This window comes from Mycteria americana, chromosome Z (assembly GCF_035582795.1).
Source record: "Mycteria americana isolate JAX WOST 10 ecotype Jacksonville Zoo and Gardens chromosome Z, USCA_MyAme_1.0, whole genome shotgun sequence".
NCBI lineage: Eukaryota > Metazoa > Chordata > Aves > Ciconiiformes > Ciconiidae > Mycteria > Mycteria americana.
The window spans coordinates 36,424,839-36,447,453 of record NC_134396.1 but is presented as its reverse complement, the minus strand read 5'-3'; the positions used below and the strand labels follow the sequence as shown (position 1 = coordinate 36,447,453).

The 22,615-nt window shown below is 35.3% G+C and overlaps 1 protein-coding gene across 4 annotated transcripts in view; it reads left to right on the top strand.

Annotated features, from left to right (window-relative positions):
- The window catches only part of RASEF (RAS and EF-hand domain containing), a 37,401-nt gene extending 15,179 nt beyond the window's left edge, over positions 1 to 22,222 (top strand). The window contains exons 4-19 of one of the 4 annotated variants that reach the window (XR_012779016.1): positions 813 to 908; positions 1,995 to 2,072; positions 2,529 to 2,644; positions 3,442 to 3,510; positions 4,426 to 4,510; positions 5,923 to 6,014; positions 8,886 to 9,120; positions 10,179 to 10,316; positions 10,400 to 10,547; positions 11,511 to 11,592; positions 12,882 to 12,996; positions 13,856 to 13,975; positions 14,992 to 15,068; positions 17,020 to 17,058; positions 17,548 to 17,688; positions 20,117 to 22,222. Coding sequence is in view for 3 of the 4 variants with exons in the window: in XM_075527192.1 (XP_075383307.1) it covers positions 813 to 908; positions 1,995 to 2,072; positions 2,529 to 2,644; positions 3,442 to 3,510; positions 4,426 to 4,510; positions 5,923 to 6,014; positions 8,886 to 9,120; positions 10,179 to 10,316; positions 10,400 to 10,547; positions 11,511 to 11,592; positions 12,882 to 12,996; positions 13,856 to 13,975; positions 14,992 to 15,068; positions 17,020 to 17,058; positions 17,548 to 17,632 (1,575 nt within the window). In the remaining variant the exon portion in view is untranslated. Of the gene's footprint in view, positions 1 to 812; positions 909 to 1,994; positions 2,073 to 2,528; positions 2,645 to 3,441; positions 3,511 to 4,425; positions 4,511 to 5,922; positions 6,015 to 8,885; positions 9,121 to 10,178; positions 10,317 to 10,399; positions 10,548 to 11,510; positions 11,593 to 12,881; positions 12,997 to 13,855; positions 13,976 to 14,991; positions 15,069 to 17,019 lie in introns of all 4 variants that reach the window. The other 3 variants (XM_075527194.1, XM_075527192.1, XM_075527193.1) reach the window with 3 other exon arrangements.
- Positions 22,223 to 22,615: the final 393 nt, after the last annotated feature.

The window sequence follows — 22,615 nt, the reverse complement described above, 5'->3', positions numbered from 1 at the left end:
TGTATCACTGCTGCATTCTGGTTTCTTGTGTTGTGAAACTGTGCACTGAAGTCCCTGGGGAGTGACTGGAGTGAGTTAAACACATACTCATCTATAGCAAGTGGAACATACCATTCTTCTCATTGTGCTTGATGTAACTTCCTTTCAAAATCTCTGTTTTGATTAAAACAAAACTCAGAATAGCGTACTTGGTTTGATATTCAGACCGAGTATCATATGAAACTAAAGATGCTGTCATTGGTATACCTTTTACTAAACATGGGCCTGTAACATTCCAACACTTGCAAGCAAAAAAATTTAAAAGCAAGCCAGAAATAAATAAGTAACTGATGGTGGCACAGTAATGCTGTTACTGGCACATTGTACGCCGAGCCATAGAAGGCTGGTTTGAAAAAAAGGATGTAATGCCCTGATTTCTGTGCGAGTGTGTATGTAGACATCTATATATGCAATACACACCTAAATTTATGTACAAATAAAATCTGAACACTTGTCTTTCCGTTTGTTTTTTTTTTTTTTAAGACATTGAGAATGTTAAGCACAGGAGACTATGGCATGAATAACAAATACTGAATTGATCCATATCTTTGCTTCCACCTTACCATTTTATTTCTATTAATAGTTTATAAGAGGACTGCAATTACAGAATCAGAATCTGTGGATCTTAAGGAAGGGGCAGGTTGACGCAATGGAAAGACAAAATTACACACCTTAATCTAAGGGGAAAGTGTGCAGTTTCCAAACTAATGAATGCATTTTTAATAAACATTTGAAACCTGTCTCAGCTTTTAATGAGGTTAAAAATATTGCAGGAGAAGCGAAAAGCTGAAGAAGCACTAAATGAGCTGAAGCGCCAGTATGATACTGAAGTTGGGGATCTTCAGGTGGCAATAAAAAAACTTAAAAAGGTAAGTGAGTTGAAGTCATGGTGAGAGTTTTTTAAATGTTTTAAGAGATGCTGACCTTACGAAGTGCCTTCCCCAGGATGGATGATCATAATTGTAGCTTTTTAATTTAATATGTATTAGTAAATGGCAACTGCAAATAATTTTTTAGGTTGTGTTGTCATTCTGTGCTGTTGTATTCATGCTGTGTAATTTACCAAAATACTTAGGAAAGGGACCAACTGCTAACCAAATTCTGTTGTTGAATAATTTGTTGTTGACATCATCAAGTTGTTAAAACTGCAGTCTTGTATTTGATACATTAGAAATAGTCTAATATATTGCCTCTAAGTATTTGCAATTTATAGATTTAGATGAAATTGGCAACCCAAATATAGTAATTTACAGTAATATAGTGCCTTTAAGCAGCTAGTGCATTGCTCTCAAATAACGGTAGAGGTGGGTTTAAGCTGTAATTTTAAACTGAAATTACTAGTGGAACTAGTTATTAGTAGTCTGAACCTAACTCCAACCTGATCTTTTCATTTGATACCTAAGCATAAGGTAAACTGATATGAATATTGGTCAGGGTTATTTTGTAATTTGGGTTTAATTTTGACATTAGTTTTTGCTATAATTTTTACCAGAATCATAGTGACCAATGAGGATATATTTTTGTTTCTTCATATTGAATTGCACTTAAAAGAGCATTGATAGAAATGGAAATTTCTTACAAGAAGCATGAGAGCTTGTAGTACAAATAGTACACAGATGAGGTAGTATATAATTTTTTTTTTTTAATGTTAGTGAGGATACACCTGTTTATATCTTCTCAATAGCTGGCTTCCGTGTCACTAGTTATCCACCTACAGAGTGCAAAATGCTCATTAAACATTTTTTAAGTATTGATTTAAAAAATTGTATAGAAAGCCAGTGATTTTAGGATTAATGCTGCCTACTCACACAGTTGGGAAAACTCTGCGTTTTAAAAACTTTAATAGCTGTAAAATGTTTTAAGGGTTATTTAATATGATTTCCATTACTTTTTATGTACTTTGAATCAGAACAATCAATAACATACATTAATTGTGCATTTTTTTATCCATCTAGCTGGAAGAGCAATCCAAAAACGTAAATCACGGGGATGATGTGGTTGAATTGAAAAAAAGGATACATGATATGTTGCTGGTAAGAGATGATTATCATTAACATACAAATTTAGTCTCAGTTTTAGCCTCTGCAATACAGTTTGGTTTTTTTTTTTTTACATTTAGTACTGGTAAGCTGTGAAATAAACTTTTAAAGTTGTTGGTAGGTGTATAGGATCTTTAACTTTGAAAAAAACCTGTTCTGTATAAATGCATACACATTCTTGGTATAACGTTTAGAAATGGCTGGAGATGATATAGTCTCCTTTTTGTGTAACTGAAATGGAAAAATAAAAATTCAGTGGTTCTTGCATGCTAATTTACTGACTTCTCTGTTGCTTTAGAGTTCTTTCATTTTCTTTCCACCTCTATGCTCAGATTTTCTAGTGTTCCGTTTTTATTTAATTGTGATGGTTTTTATTTTACCATTATAATATGTCAACATTTTGTGCAGGTGACTATGACAGCTAACATCTAATATCTTCCTTTTTTTAAGGAAAATCAGAAACTTAAGAAAGATCTGCTAGAGGCACAGACAAATATAGCTTTTCTACAGAGTGAATTAGATAGCTTGAAAAGCGAGTACGCAGATCAGGCTTTGAACACTGAGAGGTAAGGTACTTCTACATGATAATATTTTCACCAGGGGAAAAAATCTGTTGTCTGATATAGTTATTATGTATGCAGTTGGTAACTGTTATTTTCTAAATTTGCCATAAATGACAGGTACACGTTTGAAACCATGCAAAGTGTGCCATGACTACTGTTCACTTCTCTCATCAGGTTTCTGGAAGAGCAAGTTCTGGATATGATGCGAACTCTCCTAATCTTGCAAGGAAGCCCATTGATTTTACTGGGACTTTAGTCAGAAGTAAAAGTTAGAGCATCAGGGAATTTTTTTCCTCCATGACTTACACTCAGATGAATATCTTATGAATATTAGGGAGAATAGTTTTGGAAGCCTCCCACATCAGTCTCAACCAGTTTTTTCTAAAGTGAATGAAAGCTGCTTGTAGATATTCATTTAAAGGAGCATAAATGACAGTTTCATTATGTGGTTATCTTCAGATAACATAAATGATGTTTCAAGGGGAAAGGAGGCAGTCCATATGGTTATTTTGTAGATCTTTTATTTTTCATTCACAGTCTTTGTTGAGAGATAATGGCAGAGATAAATGAAGCTACCAAGTCATTTTACTTTGCATAAAACTGCTTTTAACATATTTCAGCAGAAATGTAAACATAGAAAAACTATATTCAGAAATATTTTGAAATGGTATCTTTTCCCCGGTATGTATTTATCACCTCTTATAAATGTTGACTGTTGAGTTTTGTCCTCTACCAAAGCAATATTATAAAAATAAAAAAGGATATCCTGTAAAGTATAACTTCTTGGGTTTTTTTTGCAGAGACCTAGAAATGATCCGAGAGTATACTGAAGACAGAGATAATCTGGAAAGGCAAATTGAAATACTTCAGTAAGTTCTTAGTAATTCAGGTTTTTATTAACAAACTTTGTCCCAACGTATTCAGGGGTAAATATTTTTGTATGCAAAAGAGAAGAGATTTGGGAAAAAATACCAAGCAAAAATACTGAAATGGCCTCAATTCTCATAGAAAGTACTGCGCTCAACTCTCATAGAAGCTACTGTGCTACTAACTCCACTGTGTTACTGAGCCACTAACTATTTGTTGTTTTTTCTTTTTTTTCTTAGCCTCACTGACTTTCATTTCTTTATGATAGACTGAACGAGATTGGAGTCTATCCATGCTATTACAAAAATTATTACTTGGCTCCTTTTTTTTATTGACTTCGCTTCTCCAGTAACTCCCTGTCTTATCGTTATCTGGATAGTACTAAGCGTGTGCAGTATTGTACAAGGGGTGCACAGATTTTTGCTTTCAAGGAGGGTCACAATTAATAGATTTTTTATATCTTTAGTTAATTTCTTTATCCTAAACATATTCTTTCTTTCAAGCAGCTGAATCACACCTGTCCTTAGGGTCATCTCAGCAATACTTAAAGAATAGTTACTTTGTGTTTCAGAAATGGCTGTACCAGTTTACTACCCTGTAGCTGTTTTTCTGTAGCTGACATTCCTACAGTGTCTTTTTTCCCCTCAGCTGACCACAGACCATGCTACAGAAGTGAAACAGGGCTTCCTAGGCTGCTACTGGAGGCTAAACTTCACAGTGCTTTTTTCACGTACAATCATTTGTTTGAGTATACGACAACACATTTGTAGTTCCACATTACTCTTTAGTGTTTATCTAAAGAAAATCAAAAAGTTTGTTTGTTATGTATTTTTTCAAATTTTCTTTGTGATAAGTTACATAATTTTTAATGTTTTCTTTACTCTACTCCTGCAAGTTAAACTATGTTTCCTTGTTAGATCAGCTAATAGAAAGCTACACGACAGCAATGATGGTTTAAGAAGTGCACTTGAAAACAGTTTCAGCAAGTACAACAGATCATTGGTATGTATTTATAATTTTGTTATGTTGTACTAGAAGGTTTAAGAATTAACACACCAAATGCAAATTTGTTTGTACTTCAGTGGGTACGCAGAAAATTGAGTTTTATTTGGGGGACACACTCTGGGAATACACTTGTGTAGTTGAATTTTGTTAGATTTTACTTACGTTTTGTGAAATAATGAAGTTTTGTTAGATCACAACTACTTTCTAAGGTGCTTTGGAAAGTAGTGATTTTTTTAACATGCTATGGCCAAATGTATCTGATGAGGTGAATAATTCAGCAGTTTCTCTTGCACTAAAGGGAATATGTTTGTATTGTGTATACGGGAATGCTTTACCACTGAAAATACACTTTTTAAGAAACCTGCTTTCTTTTAGTAGCAAGTTCTTAACCTAATTTGAACTTTTGTCCAGGCAGCTCACTGGGAAAATGAATAGCAGGGACTGCTGATAATAGGGACCTTAGTCAGACCCTTTTGTGCTATCACAACTCTATGGGGATCTGTTGTAACAGACGTAACCCGGCATCCTCCAACCCAGAGAAAGGAAGGCTTGAAAGTTACAAAAAATCTGCTCTACACTGCCATTTTGCGATATTGGGAAACCTGTTCAACTCCAAAACTAATGATTGGGCAAGCCCTTACATCATCAGGAAAGCAACTAACTGTTTTAGAAAGATGGGGCCAGAATAATGGGCCCACAGAGACAATACTGGCCAGGAAGGAGGAAAATAGGGGTCATTGCCTGTTTCCAGCATACCATACCTATGAACGTGAGTGCCTTTTGCTGATACAGGCTACCAGAGATTCACTGCAGGTGCAACAAGAGATACCATTTCCTTCTGCCATGCCCTGAAACATAAGGGAGGCAGATTACAGAGAAGACAGAGGATGTTGTTCCCAGTGAATAAACGTGTAGAGGGACAGCAGAACGTACAAAACACTCTGTCACGTGCTATCAGTTGAGATCTCTCCTTCTCTCCACTGTCTCACTCAAGAACCAGGCGGTATCTCTATGGAAACTAGCTCAGCCAGTGACATTTCTCTTTTCACTTTAGTAGTCAACATGACATTTTTTTAAACATTACTTTTAAAAGTTTAGCATTTCAGTGTCTTCAGGTGTAGTCAATTAAATAATTCTCTTGGAATTTCTGTTGTCTTTTGTGGCTGAGTATGACTAGCAGGTTCAGTATTAAGGCAACAGTAGAGCTTTATGTAAGCTTTACATAAAAGCTTTATGTAACGGGCCTTTTGACATCCAGTGCTATATAAAGGATGAGGTTTAATTAAAAATAAGTAGTTGAATATATGTGAAAATACACAATAGTAATTTTGATGCTGCACACTTTTTTTCATGACAAATCTAGATGCTTTCATCAAACTTATTATGCATTTGTTATGTATCTGTCACAGCGGTTAGCAAACACCTCACCAGGAGGTACCATTTCTAGAAGCAGTCCTAAATTTAATGGTGGACAGTCTCCTCTAAACCCACGGTACGACAGGTAAGCCAGGTTTGCTTTTATTAAGTTTAAGAAGACTAGGGCATCATGCTTGTCTTAGAAGAGCAAATATTGTCAAATAACAGAGAGAATAGTTCTGACTGATTCAGAAGGAATGTGTGACCATAGTATATGATCCCAAAGTATACTGAAGTCAATAGGAATCTTTTCAATGACTTCAGAAAGCTCAGAAAAACTCTTTTCAGTGTAAATCATGAACTTATGGAGAGTTCAGACAGGCTGTTGTTTGGTCTTGTAGTGTTTTGATTCTAGTTTGATTCTCAATCTCCCCTCCTTGTCTCCAAGAAACTATAAAAATCTACTGTGGACCTCTGTTAGCTAGCTTACTCAGTACTTAGGAAGTAAAAAATTTTTGGTCATATCTTCAGCCTCTATATCTGGTTTTCCTGTGTAATAATTATTCCAAAGGTATGTGGGCCTAATTCTTCAAAAGAATAAACATCCTTATCTCACACTGACATGCAAGAGTAGCAAATGCACTGGGATATTAATGGGGTAAGAGCCACAGAGAACAGTAAGTTATCTAAATGCAAATATCAAATGGTCAGAGCTATTTTGGTTTTGTAATTACTGGATGCAGGTCATTGATCAGAGCTTCCTCAGATCATTGCAGAGACTCTCACTGAAGTCACTGGGTATTGGATCCAACCTCAAGTGCTAGAGATCATGCTATGTTTTCAGACTTTTTTTTCTTAAACAGCTGGAACTGCCAGCAAAAATGTGTTTCCTTACTCAGTTGATAGATTATTTTGTCTTATTTTTCTTTCAGTGGTACTTCAACCTCTAGCAACATCTCTGTTAGAGTTCTTAGTAGTCTGTTTTACATTTTGCCAGACATATGAATATCTTTGGTAGGGATTAAGTTGGCTTCTGCTTCATACTAATAATACCCCATTCATTCAGTAGTGTTACTCATATTCTGCTGTCTCCATGTGAGATGTGTTTGCTGGCTGTAAAGTTTTGCTTGTCACAAACTGATTCCTTCTGCTGAATGCAGATAAAACCAATTCCTCTCTGTCCCCTCTGTTGGGCCCTCTGCAACTTTTGAGAGGTATCCACTACTAAGTTGCATATTATATTAAGTAATTTTCTGAACGGGTAACTAAAACCTCTCTGGAGGCTTAGTGATGTCCTTTTCTGTGAATATTTATTAGTACCTGCCACAGGGCGCAATCCTTGCATTCCCACAAAAGTGAGAAATGCAAGCTACTTTACAAGAAAGTTTATGTGGTAGGAATAAAACTTATTCTTAACAGGTGTGACTTAGTAGTATTGAAAGACATAAAAAGATATGAATGTCCCAAAACCTGCTCTTATGCAGTACTTTGTCTCCTGACATCAGATCAGCATTAAGAGATACTGATTTGCATTCTAACATGTTTTAAGCATTTATATTAGTAGGTATACTTTTTCTTTTTTTAGCTGTATCATACATCTTGGTCTAACTTGCTTTAAGCACATATGAAATTTCCAGCATTGAATTCGTGCTTCAGTAGCGTTGAAAATTGACTACTAAAGACCTTTATTTCAGGGAATGCCTGACAAGCTTACCTTTGTTATAGCATGCCCCTTTCCTCTGTATTTAAGTGATTTGATGTAGGCTAGTAGGTGCATGAATACAAATCGCATAGATGCTGTTATATTCCACAGCAAAGATCACACTCATTCATGTGATTATTCATTAGCCTGAAAGGATGTAAATTAGATGGTCCTGGATGTTGTTGCATGGGACAATGATGCCTCTGTCACCCATATTTGGCCACTTGAAGGGAGGAATTATGTTCAGCTCAATAACAGGTTCATAATTTGGTGATTCTCCCCAGTGTCCTCTTCTGTGGTGTGCCATTGCACTGGGAGCTCCCAGCCCCTCTGGCAGCAAACTGCCTGTACAAGGACTGATGCTGACCTTGTTTGTTCTAGCAGTTTAGTGCTTGACGTCCATTCCCACTATGACAGAGCCAAGCTGGTTCTCTCTTCACTGTGACTTGAACACCTTTTCTACCTCACTTTAATTTATGCTTGTCCCTGTCTTGCTGCAGGAACACGATAATGATTGTAGCCTTAGTAAACTTTTTAAAAAGATAGACTCTTTTAAGATTCACTCTATTAATCTTTCTTTTCTGTAGTTTTGTTTACATAAATAAAAGCTAAATTGCTTTTTCTGTAAGCCATACTGTCATTGTTGTATCCATGTAAGTATTTTTATATATTACAGCATCCAGAATGAAAAAAAAAAAAAAGAAAAGGCCTTTGAAGGAAGGGTGAGGGGAAAGAAAGACTTTCTCGTAAAACCTTAAGTTTTGCATAGCCTACCAAACTGTAAGAAAACACGTTTCAGTGACTTCTTCCACCATTACTCATCTCCTGAACTCGATTACCCTGTTTTCTGTATTTATAGCTGTTACTTATTGGCTTGTGTGCCTCTGTGAGCAAATGCATTCAATTAAATTAGATACAGTATTTCAAGGTCATTTTATGTGTCTTAGAATAGGCCAAAATTAGCTAAACCATCAGCTATCATTTTCTACCTTTGATGTCTTCATAGTACGTAATTTTCTGAATCTTTTTTAAACAATTATTTTTTCTGTGTATGAATAAATAGACATTCTTACTGAGACTCGGGAAGTCATCATCAATAACATAGATTATATAATTTAATCTAAACCTCCTAAGAGATATGACTGAAAAAGAAATTATTTGGAAAGGCAAAATAGGCATTGACATATGTCTTAAAATGTATAGTTATCATTTCTAGGTATTTGCTATTCCAGAATGGCTCAGATTTTGTTGGGAAAAACAATTGTGGAATAATATTCCCTCCCCCCCCCCCCCCCCCCAATATTTTCTTCTTAGATCATCTCATTCTTCTTGTGTGGATGAAGATTATGATTCTTTAGCCCTTTGTGATCCTATGCAAAGGATAAACTGTGAAGTTGACAGCTTACCTGAGAGCTGTTTTGACAGTGGTTTGTCTACCCTGAGAGATTCAAATGAGTATGATTCAGAAGTGGAATACAGGCATCAAAGGATTTTTCAAAGGTCACAGTGTATGCAAGAAAGCTTTGGTGGTGATGCTTCTGATACAGATGTAAGTGCCAGACTTACTCCTCCTTGAGAAAGACTTTGGTTGGAGACAAAATTAGTTTCCTGTTTTTAAAATGAAATGGATTTTTGCCTGTAGGCCAGTTAAAACTAAGTATTTGGGTTATATGCGTTTAAATAAGATTAGTGACAATTTTTTGGAGAATGCTTAAATAGTTACTCCTCTTTAAAGTAAAGTGTTTGTTTTGACATTTTTGATAGATTTTTGAGGTAATAACTTCATTTTTTAAGTACACATGGTTTTTGAAGGTTGTTAAACAGCATGCAGACAGGAGGCCATTTTCTAATGATTAAAAAGCAGGTACTATAGAAGTAAAATAGGTTTCCGTTCACTTGCTCTTACTGTGCTGTGACAGTGGATGACAAAATCACATATATGAGAAAAAGAATACTGTTAGCGCATACATTGATTTACACAGTAAGTCTCAGAGAATGTAGAAATGTAGGAAGGTGTTATTGTATCCATTTTATTGTTACTAAAATGGAGAGCTTTACTGATGACTACATAGCAAGACTAGTATCAAGCACAGCAGAGCACAGGGATTTTTTTAGAGCAGATCCTTTACTGTGCATTTAGTAGAGACATTTAATCTCTGCAGCTGAAAATGCTATGAATTCTGCTGATTACAGCTATGCTGTATTTAATTTAGCTTGAGTAGTAATAGCATAGAGAGTAATGTCTTGTAGGGAAATTCTTAATTTTTGTCAAATAAACTTTGAAATAAAGTATTTGTTTATTGTAGTTATTTTTAAGCTGAAATTTTCCATATGGAAATTAATTTGCTCTATCTGGAAACTGTACTGAAAGCACGTATGCCAAAGAGCAAACAAGTTTAAGGACAAAATGTAGGCTATAGTAAACAGCAAATGTGAATAAGAACAGAATAATCACAGTATTTCAACTAGAATTGCACAGCTCTCTCTGGTCATTTATATCTGTTTAATCCAAACTGTTAAAACAAATGTTTTAATCAGTCTTAGCTGTGCCTTTACAAAAAAGCATATTTTTCTCACTGGAGCTAACACACTAGCTTGTACTTTCAGGTTCCAGAGATCAGGGATGAAGAAGCATACAGTCCTGATAACAGCAGTACAGTATTAGACTGGAAGCCCTCACGACCAGTAAGTCGAAGCAGCTCAATTGCGTCAACAAGGAAATACATATCCGCTCTCTCCCCTCAGGTAACCAGTTCTTTAGGAAAAAAAAATTTGATATAGAGAAAATTTTTTATGAGTTGAAATAGACGGGTTCTTTTTATTTTCAGGCAGATGCGACTGAATGTACTCTGAAATACCCCAGTTCAGAGAAGGCTTACAAGATTGTTCTTGCTGGAGACGCAGCAGTGGGAAAATCCAGTTTTCTTACGAGACTTTGCAAGAATGAATTTCGAGGCAATACCAGTGCAACCCTGGGTATAGTTGTTGTTCTTCTTAAAACACTAAAGTGAATTTCATTGCTGTTCTGCAGAAGTGGGTGAAAAGATTACACTCTGTGATTGCTTGCCAGATTTTCCTGAATATGCACACAGTTTCTTAGGCTGTGAGATCTAATTGAGTACTAAAGCTTAGAAGTGCCTAACTGCCGTATGGAGTGGATAATAGGGTACTGCTCTAATTTAGTTTCTCTTTGCAAAGCACAAAGCCTGTTCCTGAACAACACAAAACACCAGAAAAGGGAGTTTCAGTGTTATGAACTTAGAATGTGTGTATGATCCTTTTCACATTTTTCACTGCTTTCTTGTCTTCTCAGCTCTTTCCTCAGTATTACATACTATCCTTTGATGTCTTTCATACTATTTTTTGTCTCAATTTCTTCAAAGTGTTATTGAAGCTTTGGTTTAAATGCAGCTGGAGGGATTTCTGACTGACTCGTTGTGTATATTATTATAGCTGTCAGCTAACAAACTTGTCTTACTGATTCCAAAGGCTGAATTTTTGTCTTCCAATCAAATCATAGTTATGTATTATTTTTATTGCCTCTGAGTCAGGATTTTTGTTCTAATTTATCTTTTTCCTCCTTGGCATTTGAAATAAAGTCTGTTTTATAAAACATTTTCTCTTCTTCCATACAACTGTTTAGCAAAATAAAGCAGGGAGAGATCTTCTTGTTTGCTGGTCATAATGCCAAATTTGTATCAATGCTTCTGGAAAAATGTGTGTGTAAGATATTTCTTTAAATATTTTTCTAAAGACATATTAAATATGTTCAGGGAATTATTGCAGTTCAAGGCTATGTGAATGACTGAAATCTCATAATCTATTAAAAGAGATGAATTTTGAAATAACTGTTGTGTATGGCACATAACTTTTCATTTGCTGTGGGGTTTTTAAGGTTATTGATGTTTTTTGTTAGACTATACACATTATTCTTTTCAGGTGTGGATTTTCAAATGAAAAGGCTAATTGTTGATGGAGAACCTACAGTGCTACAACTTTGGGACACAGCCGGGCAGGAGAGGTTAGTGATTCTCTGCACTTACGTAATTTCAATTGTTTTGTTTCTAAAAGATGTTTGCCTTTTTTCATCTAGGTGAAAAAAATTCCACTAAATATTATATGACCCTGTAGTAAGTCAGTATGGCCATATGTAAATGTCTATAAACAGGTCTGATTTTGCCCTGCTGAGACCCCAAGACAGGTGGAATGTTTATTTGTTAGCTTTGGTGATGCCTGAGGTAATCTTTTCTCTCTGTAGAGAGAAATAGTTGAGGTTCACCACAGCATTAATTAATTAAATCCGTATGTCCCTCTCTTGCAATACAAAAAGATGGAGTAGATGTACATTGTTTCTTCCATTTTTAGTCTTTAGCTTTCTTTGTCCTTACGGACCTGTATTTCTGAGCAGGCTTTTTCTTAGAGATTCCTTTCCCTTCACCCTCCTCTCCTCTTCTTTCCTGGAAAGTCCTGATCCTGATTTGCATTGTATTTAGTGTATGAACACTTCTTCCCAAAGACTTTGAAGACTTACTGCAAAATTGTACAGGTTGCTGAATGTATATCCAAGGTTCTTCAAATTATTGTGTAGAGTTTCCTCAAAATCCTATGACATCCTTACTTGAGAGCCATTACTTCTTTACTGACAGCTTTTGGGGCTTATTAGGAGGTTAATCTAACATCTTGGAAGTCAGTTTAATCTGTTCATTGACCAAGATTTGTATTGGGCTATACGTGTTTACTTTTGCCTGAATGAGTGATTATGTGAAGTAGGTAGTCAGAGGCCCAATCATTCTCCTCCCACATAATAAATCTGTGAAGAATATTTAATATATAATGTAAATACCTGGTTGCTGTAGAGTTGTTAAGTAGATTGTGTTATGTTAATGGCAAAGATGACTGTAACTGATGAATTCATATCTGGAAAAAATTTATTGGTTTTATATTTTTTCAAATGTAGCAGAGTAACCCACTCAATTCATGAAGTTATATGTAAGTGAAAAAGCCTTGCCACCTAATCAAAAGTCCAGTGCAAAGCAGATTATTTGTAATAGATACTCTGTGGATTGTTTTGATACAAAAAATGTTGGTTGCTGTTTAGGACAGAATCCTGTGGATCCTTATGGAGCATTTGTAGGCCTGCATCAGCAGTTTTCAAGAACTACTTGTGAAAGAACCTATGAGAAAACTCATCTTGTAATGTGGAGGGAATCTTAGTCAGTAGTGCAATGAAGTAATGCTGTGTTCTTAATTGCGTTAAATTGAATTATTTTTTGATAATGTGGCTTTATGCAAATCTTTTTTTCCTGAAAGATTCCGAAGTATTGCTAAATCGTACTTCAGAAGAGCAGATGGTGTATTACTGCTATATGACGTAACATGTGAAAAAAGCTTTCTTAATGTGCGAGAATGGGTGGATATGATTGAGGTAAGACCCTTAAGTATATACAACTTACAAACTATGTTTCACTGAATTGTTAACCTTATTATTTATAAAATACGCATTTCTGTATATTGGAACTAGCCAGACTGCAGTCTCTCATAGAAGTAAAAGCTACATGGAAGTCCTAAATGTATCCTGATGTATTTAGTTGGTGTTAAAACTGATACCTCATTTTGTATAAAAGGGTATCACATAATCACACTCTTCCCATTCACTTACTTTTGAAATGAACATGAAAGCCCATTTCAGATACTCTCTTGTGGATGGCTTGAGTATTCCTTGAAGTCTTTGCATTTTAAACCAATAGGTTAGATTCTGTAAATTAGCTATAGTTCAAGTGAAATTTTCATTATTTCTTTCTACTATTACTTCTTGTTTATTTATTTGAATACAAATTTGCATTTAATGAAAAGGTTTTTCTCTCGTACCAGAGGTGTTTAGTAGGAGGGAAAGTGATAAGCAAAATCTTTAATTCATCTTCTGAAAGCCATTTCTTTTAATCATGGTATAGGAGTTGGTCACTTTTCCCATAGTAATTTTGTCATATAGCATTTGGATACAGTAACCGTTTCCATTAGAGTTATTTAACACATGAAATTCCTTGTTGCAAAACAGGGCTTACGGGAATGGAAGCACATCTTTGCAGGCTGGCTTGTTTAAGCTGGCTGCTTAAGTATCGGCTAGCTCATGAAAAGTTCTCAGCATGACTTTCATAGTTTGTCATTTTTTGTGATAGTGCGCAAGACCTTTTTCTGTGGGAAGGAAATCAGTATGACATGATGATGCTAGTTACTTTTTGTACTCTGAGTGTTCTAGCAATAAGGAAATAAAATCCTCTTTACAGGATGCAACTCATGAGAATATTCCAATTATGATGGTGGGAAACAAAGCAGATCTCCGTCAAGCTGTTACAGAACAAGGGCAAAAATGTGTGCCTATAAACTATGGAGAAAAGCTGGCTATGGTAAGGTCCAAGTCTACCTCTTTAGAATAAAATGGTTTTAAGAACTTTAATCTGAAAACCATGTGAGAAACTAGTAAACAAAAGTAATTTTCTGATCATTTGTTCAAATCTAGTAATTAGGATTCATGGATACTTTTCATGAAAATGATCCTGTTTTAATCGTGTTTGTTGGGCTAAATCACATCTCAGTGTTCACTGAGCTGAACTGCATTATTGTCTGGGAGGGTCGTCTTAGTCTTTATGGTGAACAAGTGGATGGACTAGGAGCCCGAGTTTTTCTGCTGCCAAAGAGAAATTGCCAGTGCAAATATGAAGCATGCTAGTGAGCATATGAGGCTTTTCACCTGGCTTGTGTCTGTCCAGCTTTTGAGTGGAATATTTTCATCTTCAAGAGACTATCTTGTATTCCTGCCATGTCTGCAGAAAGAAATAAGGAAGCCTCTGCTATAAACAGAAGCGTGGACAAGTTTTTTGCATGTATTTATATGGGGCATAAGAGATGCACATATCCCATATTTTGCAGAAAAAATATAGAATCTTTAGAGTCTTGAGTTGCTGAGTGCTTGTGCAATTGATTGATTATACTGGTGCAGGTATCATGTCTGTTACTTATGGAATGATATTTCTGGTTAACCTAGAATACCAGATGCTGTAGTTTACGAGTAGCTAACAAGCTGGATTCAGTAACTTGTCCTAGCAACTCTATTCCTATTTTGCAGTCTTGTGAAAAAGAAGATTGAGTTTGGACATTAAGCCTACGATGTGTTTTTTATTCAGTTTTTTAATTCAGAATATACTGAATATAAAAAAAGATACAATTAAAAAGCAATTACTGTTTTTTTCGCAGTGGTAAAGTGAATATATTGGAGAATGAAGAGTACCAGAAGAAATCCTGTTCATTTAAATGTGTGTTATCTTTCTTTGTGTTATTGAGGAAACCATTTGTAATTGAATATACATATTCACATGGGAAGCATTTCAGATTAGTTGGGTTAACGTTTTGTTTTTACTCACAGACTTATAATGCGCTATTCTGTGAAACAAGTGCTAAAGACGGATCTAATATTGTAGAAGCAGTTCTTCATCTTGCTCGGTAGGTACCCATGTTTCTATTTTCGAATAAACACATCTGAGTATATTTTATAAAAAGGACATTATATGTGAATATACATACAAAGACATACATATGCATTTAAAATTGTACTAACATCAAATTCAACAAACAAAATTTTAAAAAGAATACCATGTTAAATCTTTATAGATAAATGCAAGTGAGGATATATTCTCAGTTTAATCAAGTAATGTTTTTTGCTTGCAAATGTTACAAAGCTGTCTCAATAATTAATATTTAAATTAGAGCTTAGTTATGGAGCTCACAATTTTAAAACCTGTTTGGTGAATGAATTACATTTTTTAATGGTATATGGATTTACTGTCTTAATTCTTTCTTAAATTAATTTCAAATGCGTGTAATTTTATGTGTAATTAATTCTTGATTCTTTCACATATATTAGTATATATTCAGTTTTATTACTGACCATTCTAATCCCACATATTTTCTTTGATGTCCCTTTCTCTAAATTATTTAAAAGGTAGAAATTCTGATTATATCCATTTAGCAACCTGGTATTTTTGTGATAATGTGTGAGCCAGACATTACATTTCTACTACCTTTCCAAACCATTCTTGGTTACAATATAATTTTGAAGGGCTGGTGGTATGTAATGAATCCTCAGCCTCTGATTTTTCAGTTTAATACATGGAGCTCAAGGCCAGAATTACAAACCATATTCATGTGATTTTTGCAGCAGCGTAATTCAATAATCAAACTTTTTGACATTTGGTCAGTATTTGGTTATTCATTGTTAAAATACTACTGATTAACATGGCTTGAATACAAAATACTGGCTTTCTAGAGAGGATCATTGTATCTTCACGTGGCACTTTCAAGAGCATGCGTATTTCCAGGAAAATGCATCCGTCAGAGATGCAGCAAGAACGTAGGCATTTATTTGTCTGTCAGTGTCAACGTGAAGTTAATTGCTGATTTGTTAAATGACTCATTTCCAAGAACCTGACCATGAATGCAGCAGTGGATTATGAAATTAGAGAACATACATAGCACAGCTATATAACATTAATCACGGTTGGAAAATAATGTTTAAACTTGATAACTTTGTTTAACTGTTTCAAGGATAAAAAAATGTTTTGGCAGTTGGAGCCTCTCTTTTCAGAATCTCAAAAAAAAAAAAAATTGGTATTTTTCTTCACAAGATTCATTGATCCTCAAATGGTCTAGACATTACCCAGAACCTTGGTCCGGAATGGTTGGCTGCAATTTCTTTACTCAATTCTTAGTAATTTCTATTCTTTGAAAGAAGCATTTCATTTTGAAATAAACATTTCTAAATGAACATTTCATTACACTGAATAATAGTGTTCTGAGAGGAACTTCATGAATTTATTCTACTAATATAAGGAGGACTTTTATATATATATATATATATATATATATAAAGAAGGAAGAAATTTTAGAGCTGGCTTTTGACATTCTAGAGGGCCCACAGTAAGAATACAGATCAATAATCACTCATACATACACAACTTTTAAATCTGCATTTATAATAAAACATCCAACAATGTGTGCTTTTCCTCTGAGGGTAAATTTATACTTGAAATTGCAGTTATTTAGTTTTATGCTTTCAGCTATGAGCATATTCTGTTTCTATGGTAATATACTGAAGCAAACAAATTAAAGAAAAATGATCAAAAGAAAAGGAAAGGGAAAACAACATTGTGGAGTTATTACATATCAGAAATTATTATATTTCTATCACGAACTATGATTTGTATAGAAATATTGATACAATTCCCAAATTGGAAACTTATGAGACATGTTGATTCAGTGCTCTAAAACCCATAGTTTTAACCATGCAATAGATGATGGTGAGCTCTGTAAGATATAGTGGGAGAGACGGAACAGTGAACATGAATAGAAATATATTGAGTGCATTTTTTTGATTGTTTGGTTGGTTTTTTTACAGCGAAGTGCGAAAACGAAGTGATAATCAAGATGATACGAGGTCAGTAACGAGCCTGGCTGGGACACCTGTCAAAAAATCAGCACTCACGAAAAACTGTTGCAATGTTTAAGTGACAGATACTTTTCCTGACCTAAGTAACTTGTATATTTAAAAAAAAATGAAGGATTTCAATAATGTATTCTTTTTATTGTGGATTTATACATTTGTGTATTTAGAAATGGCACATCATGGTAAAAATCCAGACTCTACTTTCTGCTCATTCATATTTGTGCACTTGCTTTGCCCCATAGGCTCTGGCTTCACTTTTCGTAAGTAATAGAAGTCAATGAAGTGAGCTCAGAATCAATGCTACAGTAGCCACTGCATACAATGTTGTAATATATATTATCTTCTTTACCTGCCTGTTTCAGTATGGGCTCAATATTTCTTACATACACAACATGATAATATCATATATCACTCATAGGAAAAGAAAAAATTACAGCTTCAGTTAATTTAATCTCTTTTTGCTCATGTCTGCTTATCTAGTTTCTTGAAGGCCTTAAGTTATATGGTGATGAAACATTTCCCAAGAAAACCCCAAACCATTAAAAGGTTGCTTGGATCCAGGTAAACCCTAAGTTCAGGGCATGAAGCAGGATGGTTTCTGTTGGGTGAAGACAGTGGCAGGTGCGTGGGATTCTGGTGTAATTTTGCAAAAGTTGGTGAGTTAGAATTTATTTAATTTTGGGAGTTGGTGTTTGATTCAGAACTGAGAAGTAGACTTTACATCTGACCCTGCACAGCTCAGAAGTGAAAGGAACATTGCATGGACCATTACCGTTCAAAATTCCAGAGAGACTATAATACCTGTGATATGTAGGATTACTGAGATGAATTAATGATCCAGTACCTGCCTGTTTGTTTAGACTAGATCATTATTAGTATTACAGAGAGATATGGGTTGTAATTTTTCCCTGTTTTTCAAATGTCTTCTGTTCAGACACTAACTGAGGGATTGTAATAGTACAGAGGAGTCTGTTTTAATGTATATTCTTTATGCATTTTTGAAGTTTTAAACCTGCAGGTGAAAGAATGGCTGCATGCACAAGCATCTGTATAAACTGTTCATTAAAAGAAGTCCCTGAAATGAACAGCAGCCACTTACCTTAATGAGAATTCCTTTGCCTGATATTATGAAAATTCTGAGAAACTCACCAGTGGGTGGTAGCTTTAGGTGTCAGCATCTCTAAAAACAGAGTTCTTATTGCTTGTAATAGTTCCCAGCAGTCCCACAGTGTAGTAAAAATTGTAGGTATTTCTACAGTTAACAATCATGATCCAATTCTTCTCAGCTTTCACTAATTTTGATGGGAATGGGGCAGGGCCCCTTCAGAGCCAGCAAGCCGTTTCAGTCTTTTCTGTGTATATTAATGAAACATCTCCAGGCTGAAACCTAGCTCAGTAAGTCAACCTTGGATAAAGTTTATGGACTGATTGGAAACCCATATGACTAGCAGCTGTTAGTGCATTTTATCAGCACTATATTTGAACACTGTATAGCCTGTGCTGTGTTATCAGTTTTATAAAATGTGGAGTTCTCAGAAACAGGAAGGTTCATAATTAAAAAAAAATACAGCTTTAAAGTAGGAAGAGCAGTGTTTTTAGTCATCCTTTCAAACCTCTAGATCAGAGCAGCTAATCCTCAGGTAACTATCTGAAAGCTTGTTCTTAACAAGACAGAGAAATCTAATGCCAGAAGGAATTAAGACATTTTATCTCACTGTATTGTACTTCAGCCCTAGGAGAGAAAACATGTTTGGTGTTCTTTTCGAAGTACTAAGGGAATCTTCACAAACTACCCTACTCCATGCAGGAGACTTTAGGGTTGTAGCATCTTCCCACACAACAGTACAAGAGACTTATCTGGAGCAGGTGGTGGAGAATGAAGGAGATGCAGGTGTACCAGGAATATGCCTGGTCACATATATATTGTTTACTATTAACTATTAATAACACATATGTATTGTTAAATATTAACTTGTTAATTATTTAAACAAGAAAATTACAGCTGTAATTAGCTTCTCTGAGGAGAAAACCCTGCTTAACTGAGCGCATTGATGAGGGCCTCTTCTGTGTTCTTTGTGGGTAAAAGCTTCTCTCTCTCCAAAGGAGTGAAATGGAAGTCAATTTAATGTGGGTTGTACTTGCAGATAGTTCTTCCTGCAGCAGTCGGGAGGAGAGAGGGAGATGATCTAGCACTTGGTTTCTGAAGTTCAAGCTTACAACTTGTAGGCATTTGCATTTTCTCAGGATGAGAAGGTCATGATTATACATTCCAAAATATTGCTCCTTCAGTGTTATTAACTTCTGTTAACTTGTAGGGCTTAGACTGAGGCTCAGTGTTTTATGTGTGTCTCCTGAACCACAGTGTTTGACCAGCTCTGTGGTCTTGGACTGCAGTAAATGAGCTGAATATAGGTTTGCCTAAACCTTGTTGACACATGTGCATGAGCAAAACATTTTGGTTGGATACAGAGAATCACATAAAGTTGTTTGCAAGAAGGATTTCTGGAAGTGGTTTTGTCCAACCTCCCAGCACCCAAGCAGAGATGGACTGTTGCCAGCCCTAGATTAGGTTAGCTGTGGGTTTGGCTAGCCAGACTGTGAAAATCCCCAAAGACAGAGATATGACCACTGTTCTGGGCAACCTGTTCCTGTGCTTGCACTCCCCTTCTGGATAAAACTTTCTCTCCATGTCCAACCTCAGTTTCCCAAGTGGCTACAAATTTGTAGCCGTTACCCCTCATTACATCATCTCCTGCTACCAAGAAGAGTTTGGCTGCGATCTTGGTAACTGTCCTTTCAGTATCTGTATGCTATTAGATCACTCTTCGGCCTTCTCTTCACCAGTATAGTAACATCGTGAGGTATCTCTTGCAAATGCGGGTTCCACATCCCGGAGTTAGCAGCGTGCGTGCATGTGCAGTAATTGCTTTCGTATCTAAGATTCTTATCATACAGAGAGTGCCCTGTGAATGTCCGAGTCTGTAGAGAGCCTGGTTGAAGGATATGAGTTCAGGGACCTGCCTTCATTCCTGTTTTTTTCTCTCTGCAGGATTGGGCCATTGATCTTTTGGGTACTTTTTTTTGTTTATTTTAATGACCAAAATCTCTCTTGGGTTATTTGGCTAAATTATATAAACAGAATCCTTTTTTTTAGCACTGTATTTTATATGTGTCATGTAAGTCAACTTTAATTTGAAACAGTGTTGTTTTTTTAGATAAGATTCAAGGTTGGAAACTCTTAACAAAGTTTTACCTTGGAGTAGTTTTATGATTAATGTCTAAATTACTAAATAAGCACTACCAAATGGGGATAGAGCTATAGCTCAGTTGGAACTGGTTTTAGAAATCCTATGATGATCAGCTCCATCAAGTCTGAATATTCACATAATACTATGTAGAATTCTTGTTAAAGCAAAAGAACTTGGGAAAAAATTATTTAAATTTAGAAATTAAAGCATGTATTTATACATGGAAATAATGAACATATAAAGCTTTCTGTTGTTTTGCTTTGAAAGGTTACCTTGCCTTCTACCTAAAATGTAAAATGGCAAACATCAGCTTTATGCTCTGACATGGTTGCACTATTGTACTTTGAATGTTTTTGTGGTTTTGTTTAGTACATAAGAACTATTCACTTAATCGCACAAAATTTTTTTTTAGTTAGTGGATGTGTTGCCTTAATACATGTATTTATTTGTAAAGGAAAGGCTTTTCATGTTTTTCCTCATGATGTGTAAATAAATTATTTTTATTCAGTTGACTCGGAAGTATTATTTTATCCTGTATTGTTTTTGACCCTTTTTAATTGTGGCGTAGTACCCATTTCTGAGGCAATTTCTGTGAGACGGTCTGAAAATGTTTTGATCACATAAGTTCTTGTAACCACTTTGTGCCTGTTTAGCATATATTAGTGGCTTAATAAGACAAGCTGCAGCTTCTTTTAATTGTTCTTAGAAGTACAGTTATGGCCTAACATGGTTTAAGTACTTTTCCCTGTAACTATTTTTGTATTGACTACAAAATCCTCTATTATTTTAGGAAAAATAAATTACAGTTTTAAATCTGTATAGCCTCTTAAAATGTATTCCAAGGAAAATATCTACAGTCCACTCCCTCAAGGAGCATCATGTAGATGTGCACGCATGCAGATCCTCAATTAAGCTAATAGGTTCTGTGCTAGTGCAGGCAATCTGTTCATATATAGATCCTTTTAAAGAGGCTTTCTTTTTTCCCCAATCCACTGCTGTAAAACAATGCTAGTTAACTTTTTAGGGAAAGGATTTCAGTGAAAGATGGCTAATTCATAAACTAAAGGGAGATATTTATTTGTATAGTCAAGGCACTTTATATATTACAGAGAAACCTACTTCCAAGATGTTTCTGACTGTATTAGGTAATTAAGAAAAGTGGACCAATATCTCATGTGCAGTTCAAATGCCCTTTACCACTACCCCTGCCAGATTTGGTATAGTATATGAGAATGCTATGCCTCTGACCGTGTCCAGGCTACTTATGGATTGGAGAAACTTTTTACAGCACCAGTTATTTTAGTATTTCTCTGCCACTGTATTACTATCAGGCCTAATCCTTTCTTGTTGGTATCCTTAGGACTGGTAACATCAATATTCATAATTACTCTTTTTTTTTTCACCTATCTTGTTTTGTGAGAAAACTCTTCTTATGGTGAAAGAAAATTTGACTCAGGTATGTGGAATGTAGGTTCAAATGTGTTCATTTGTAAAAAGAAGTCCTTTTTCTACAATTACTGCTCTTTGAGTTATGGCTACAGATAGCTGGGTTTATAGGAAATTAGTCATTAGGTGGCTGAGTAACAAATAAACCCAAGCTGTGAAGGTTTCCCACTGAATATGAAGTGAAGTATTTAAAATAGAAGTGTATTTTCATACTGGTATGAGGAAGAAATTGAGTGCCAATTGCATGTGCCAACTTTTAATAAAAGTCTGTGTATTATATAAATAAGGCTCTAAATTGTGAAAACTTTGCAAACTTTAATTTATATACTGTTTACAAGTAAAACTGTGGTATTCATGCAGTTTGTTCCCCCTCAAAACTACAGATCACTGCATTCAGTGTAATTTTGTACATATATATGTTTAAAACGAACTATACATTTTCTGTATTACAAATTGCTATATAATAAAATATGCTTCGATAGCCATTTTTCTTCGGTGTATTTCCTTTTTGTCAGTGCTCATGAGCAGCAGTCCGGCATAGCATCTGTGACCTGTCAGCGTAATGTCGTTAGGTTTCACCAATTTCTGTGGCCAACAGCATAGAAGATTGATGCAACCACTAGTATCTCTGGCTGCCTCAATGAGCAGTCATCAACTTATATCTGAGCTGAGAGATGTTCCTCACTGTGAGTCCCGAATAAGTCCTGAAATTATTCTGCTGTATCTGTTTACAGATGCCTTAGCCGCTCTGTCTCTAACCACCTAATATGTGATATTGGTAAGGTAAGAAAGAAAAGAAAAAAATAGCCAAAAGTAATAAGCCTATTGCAAATATGCTCCATATAGCGCTCTAG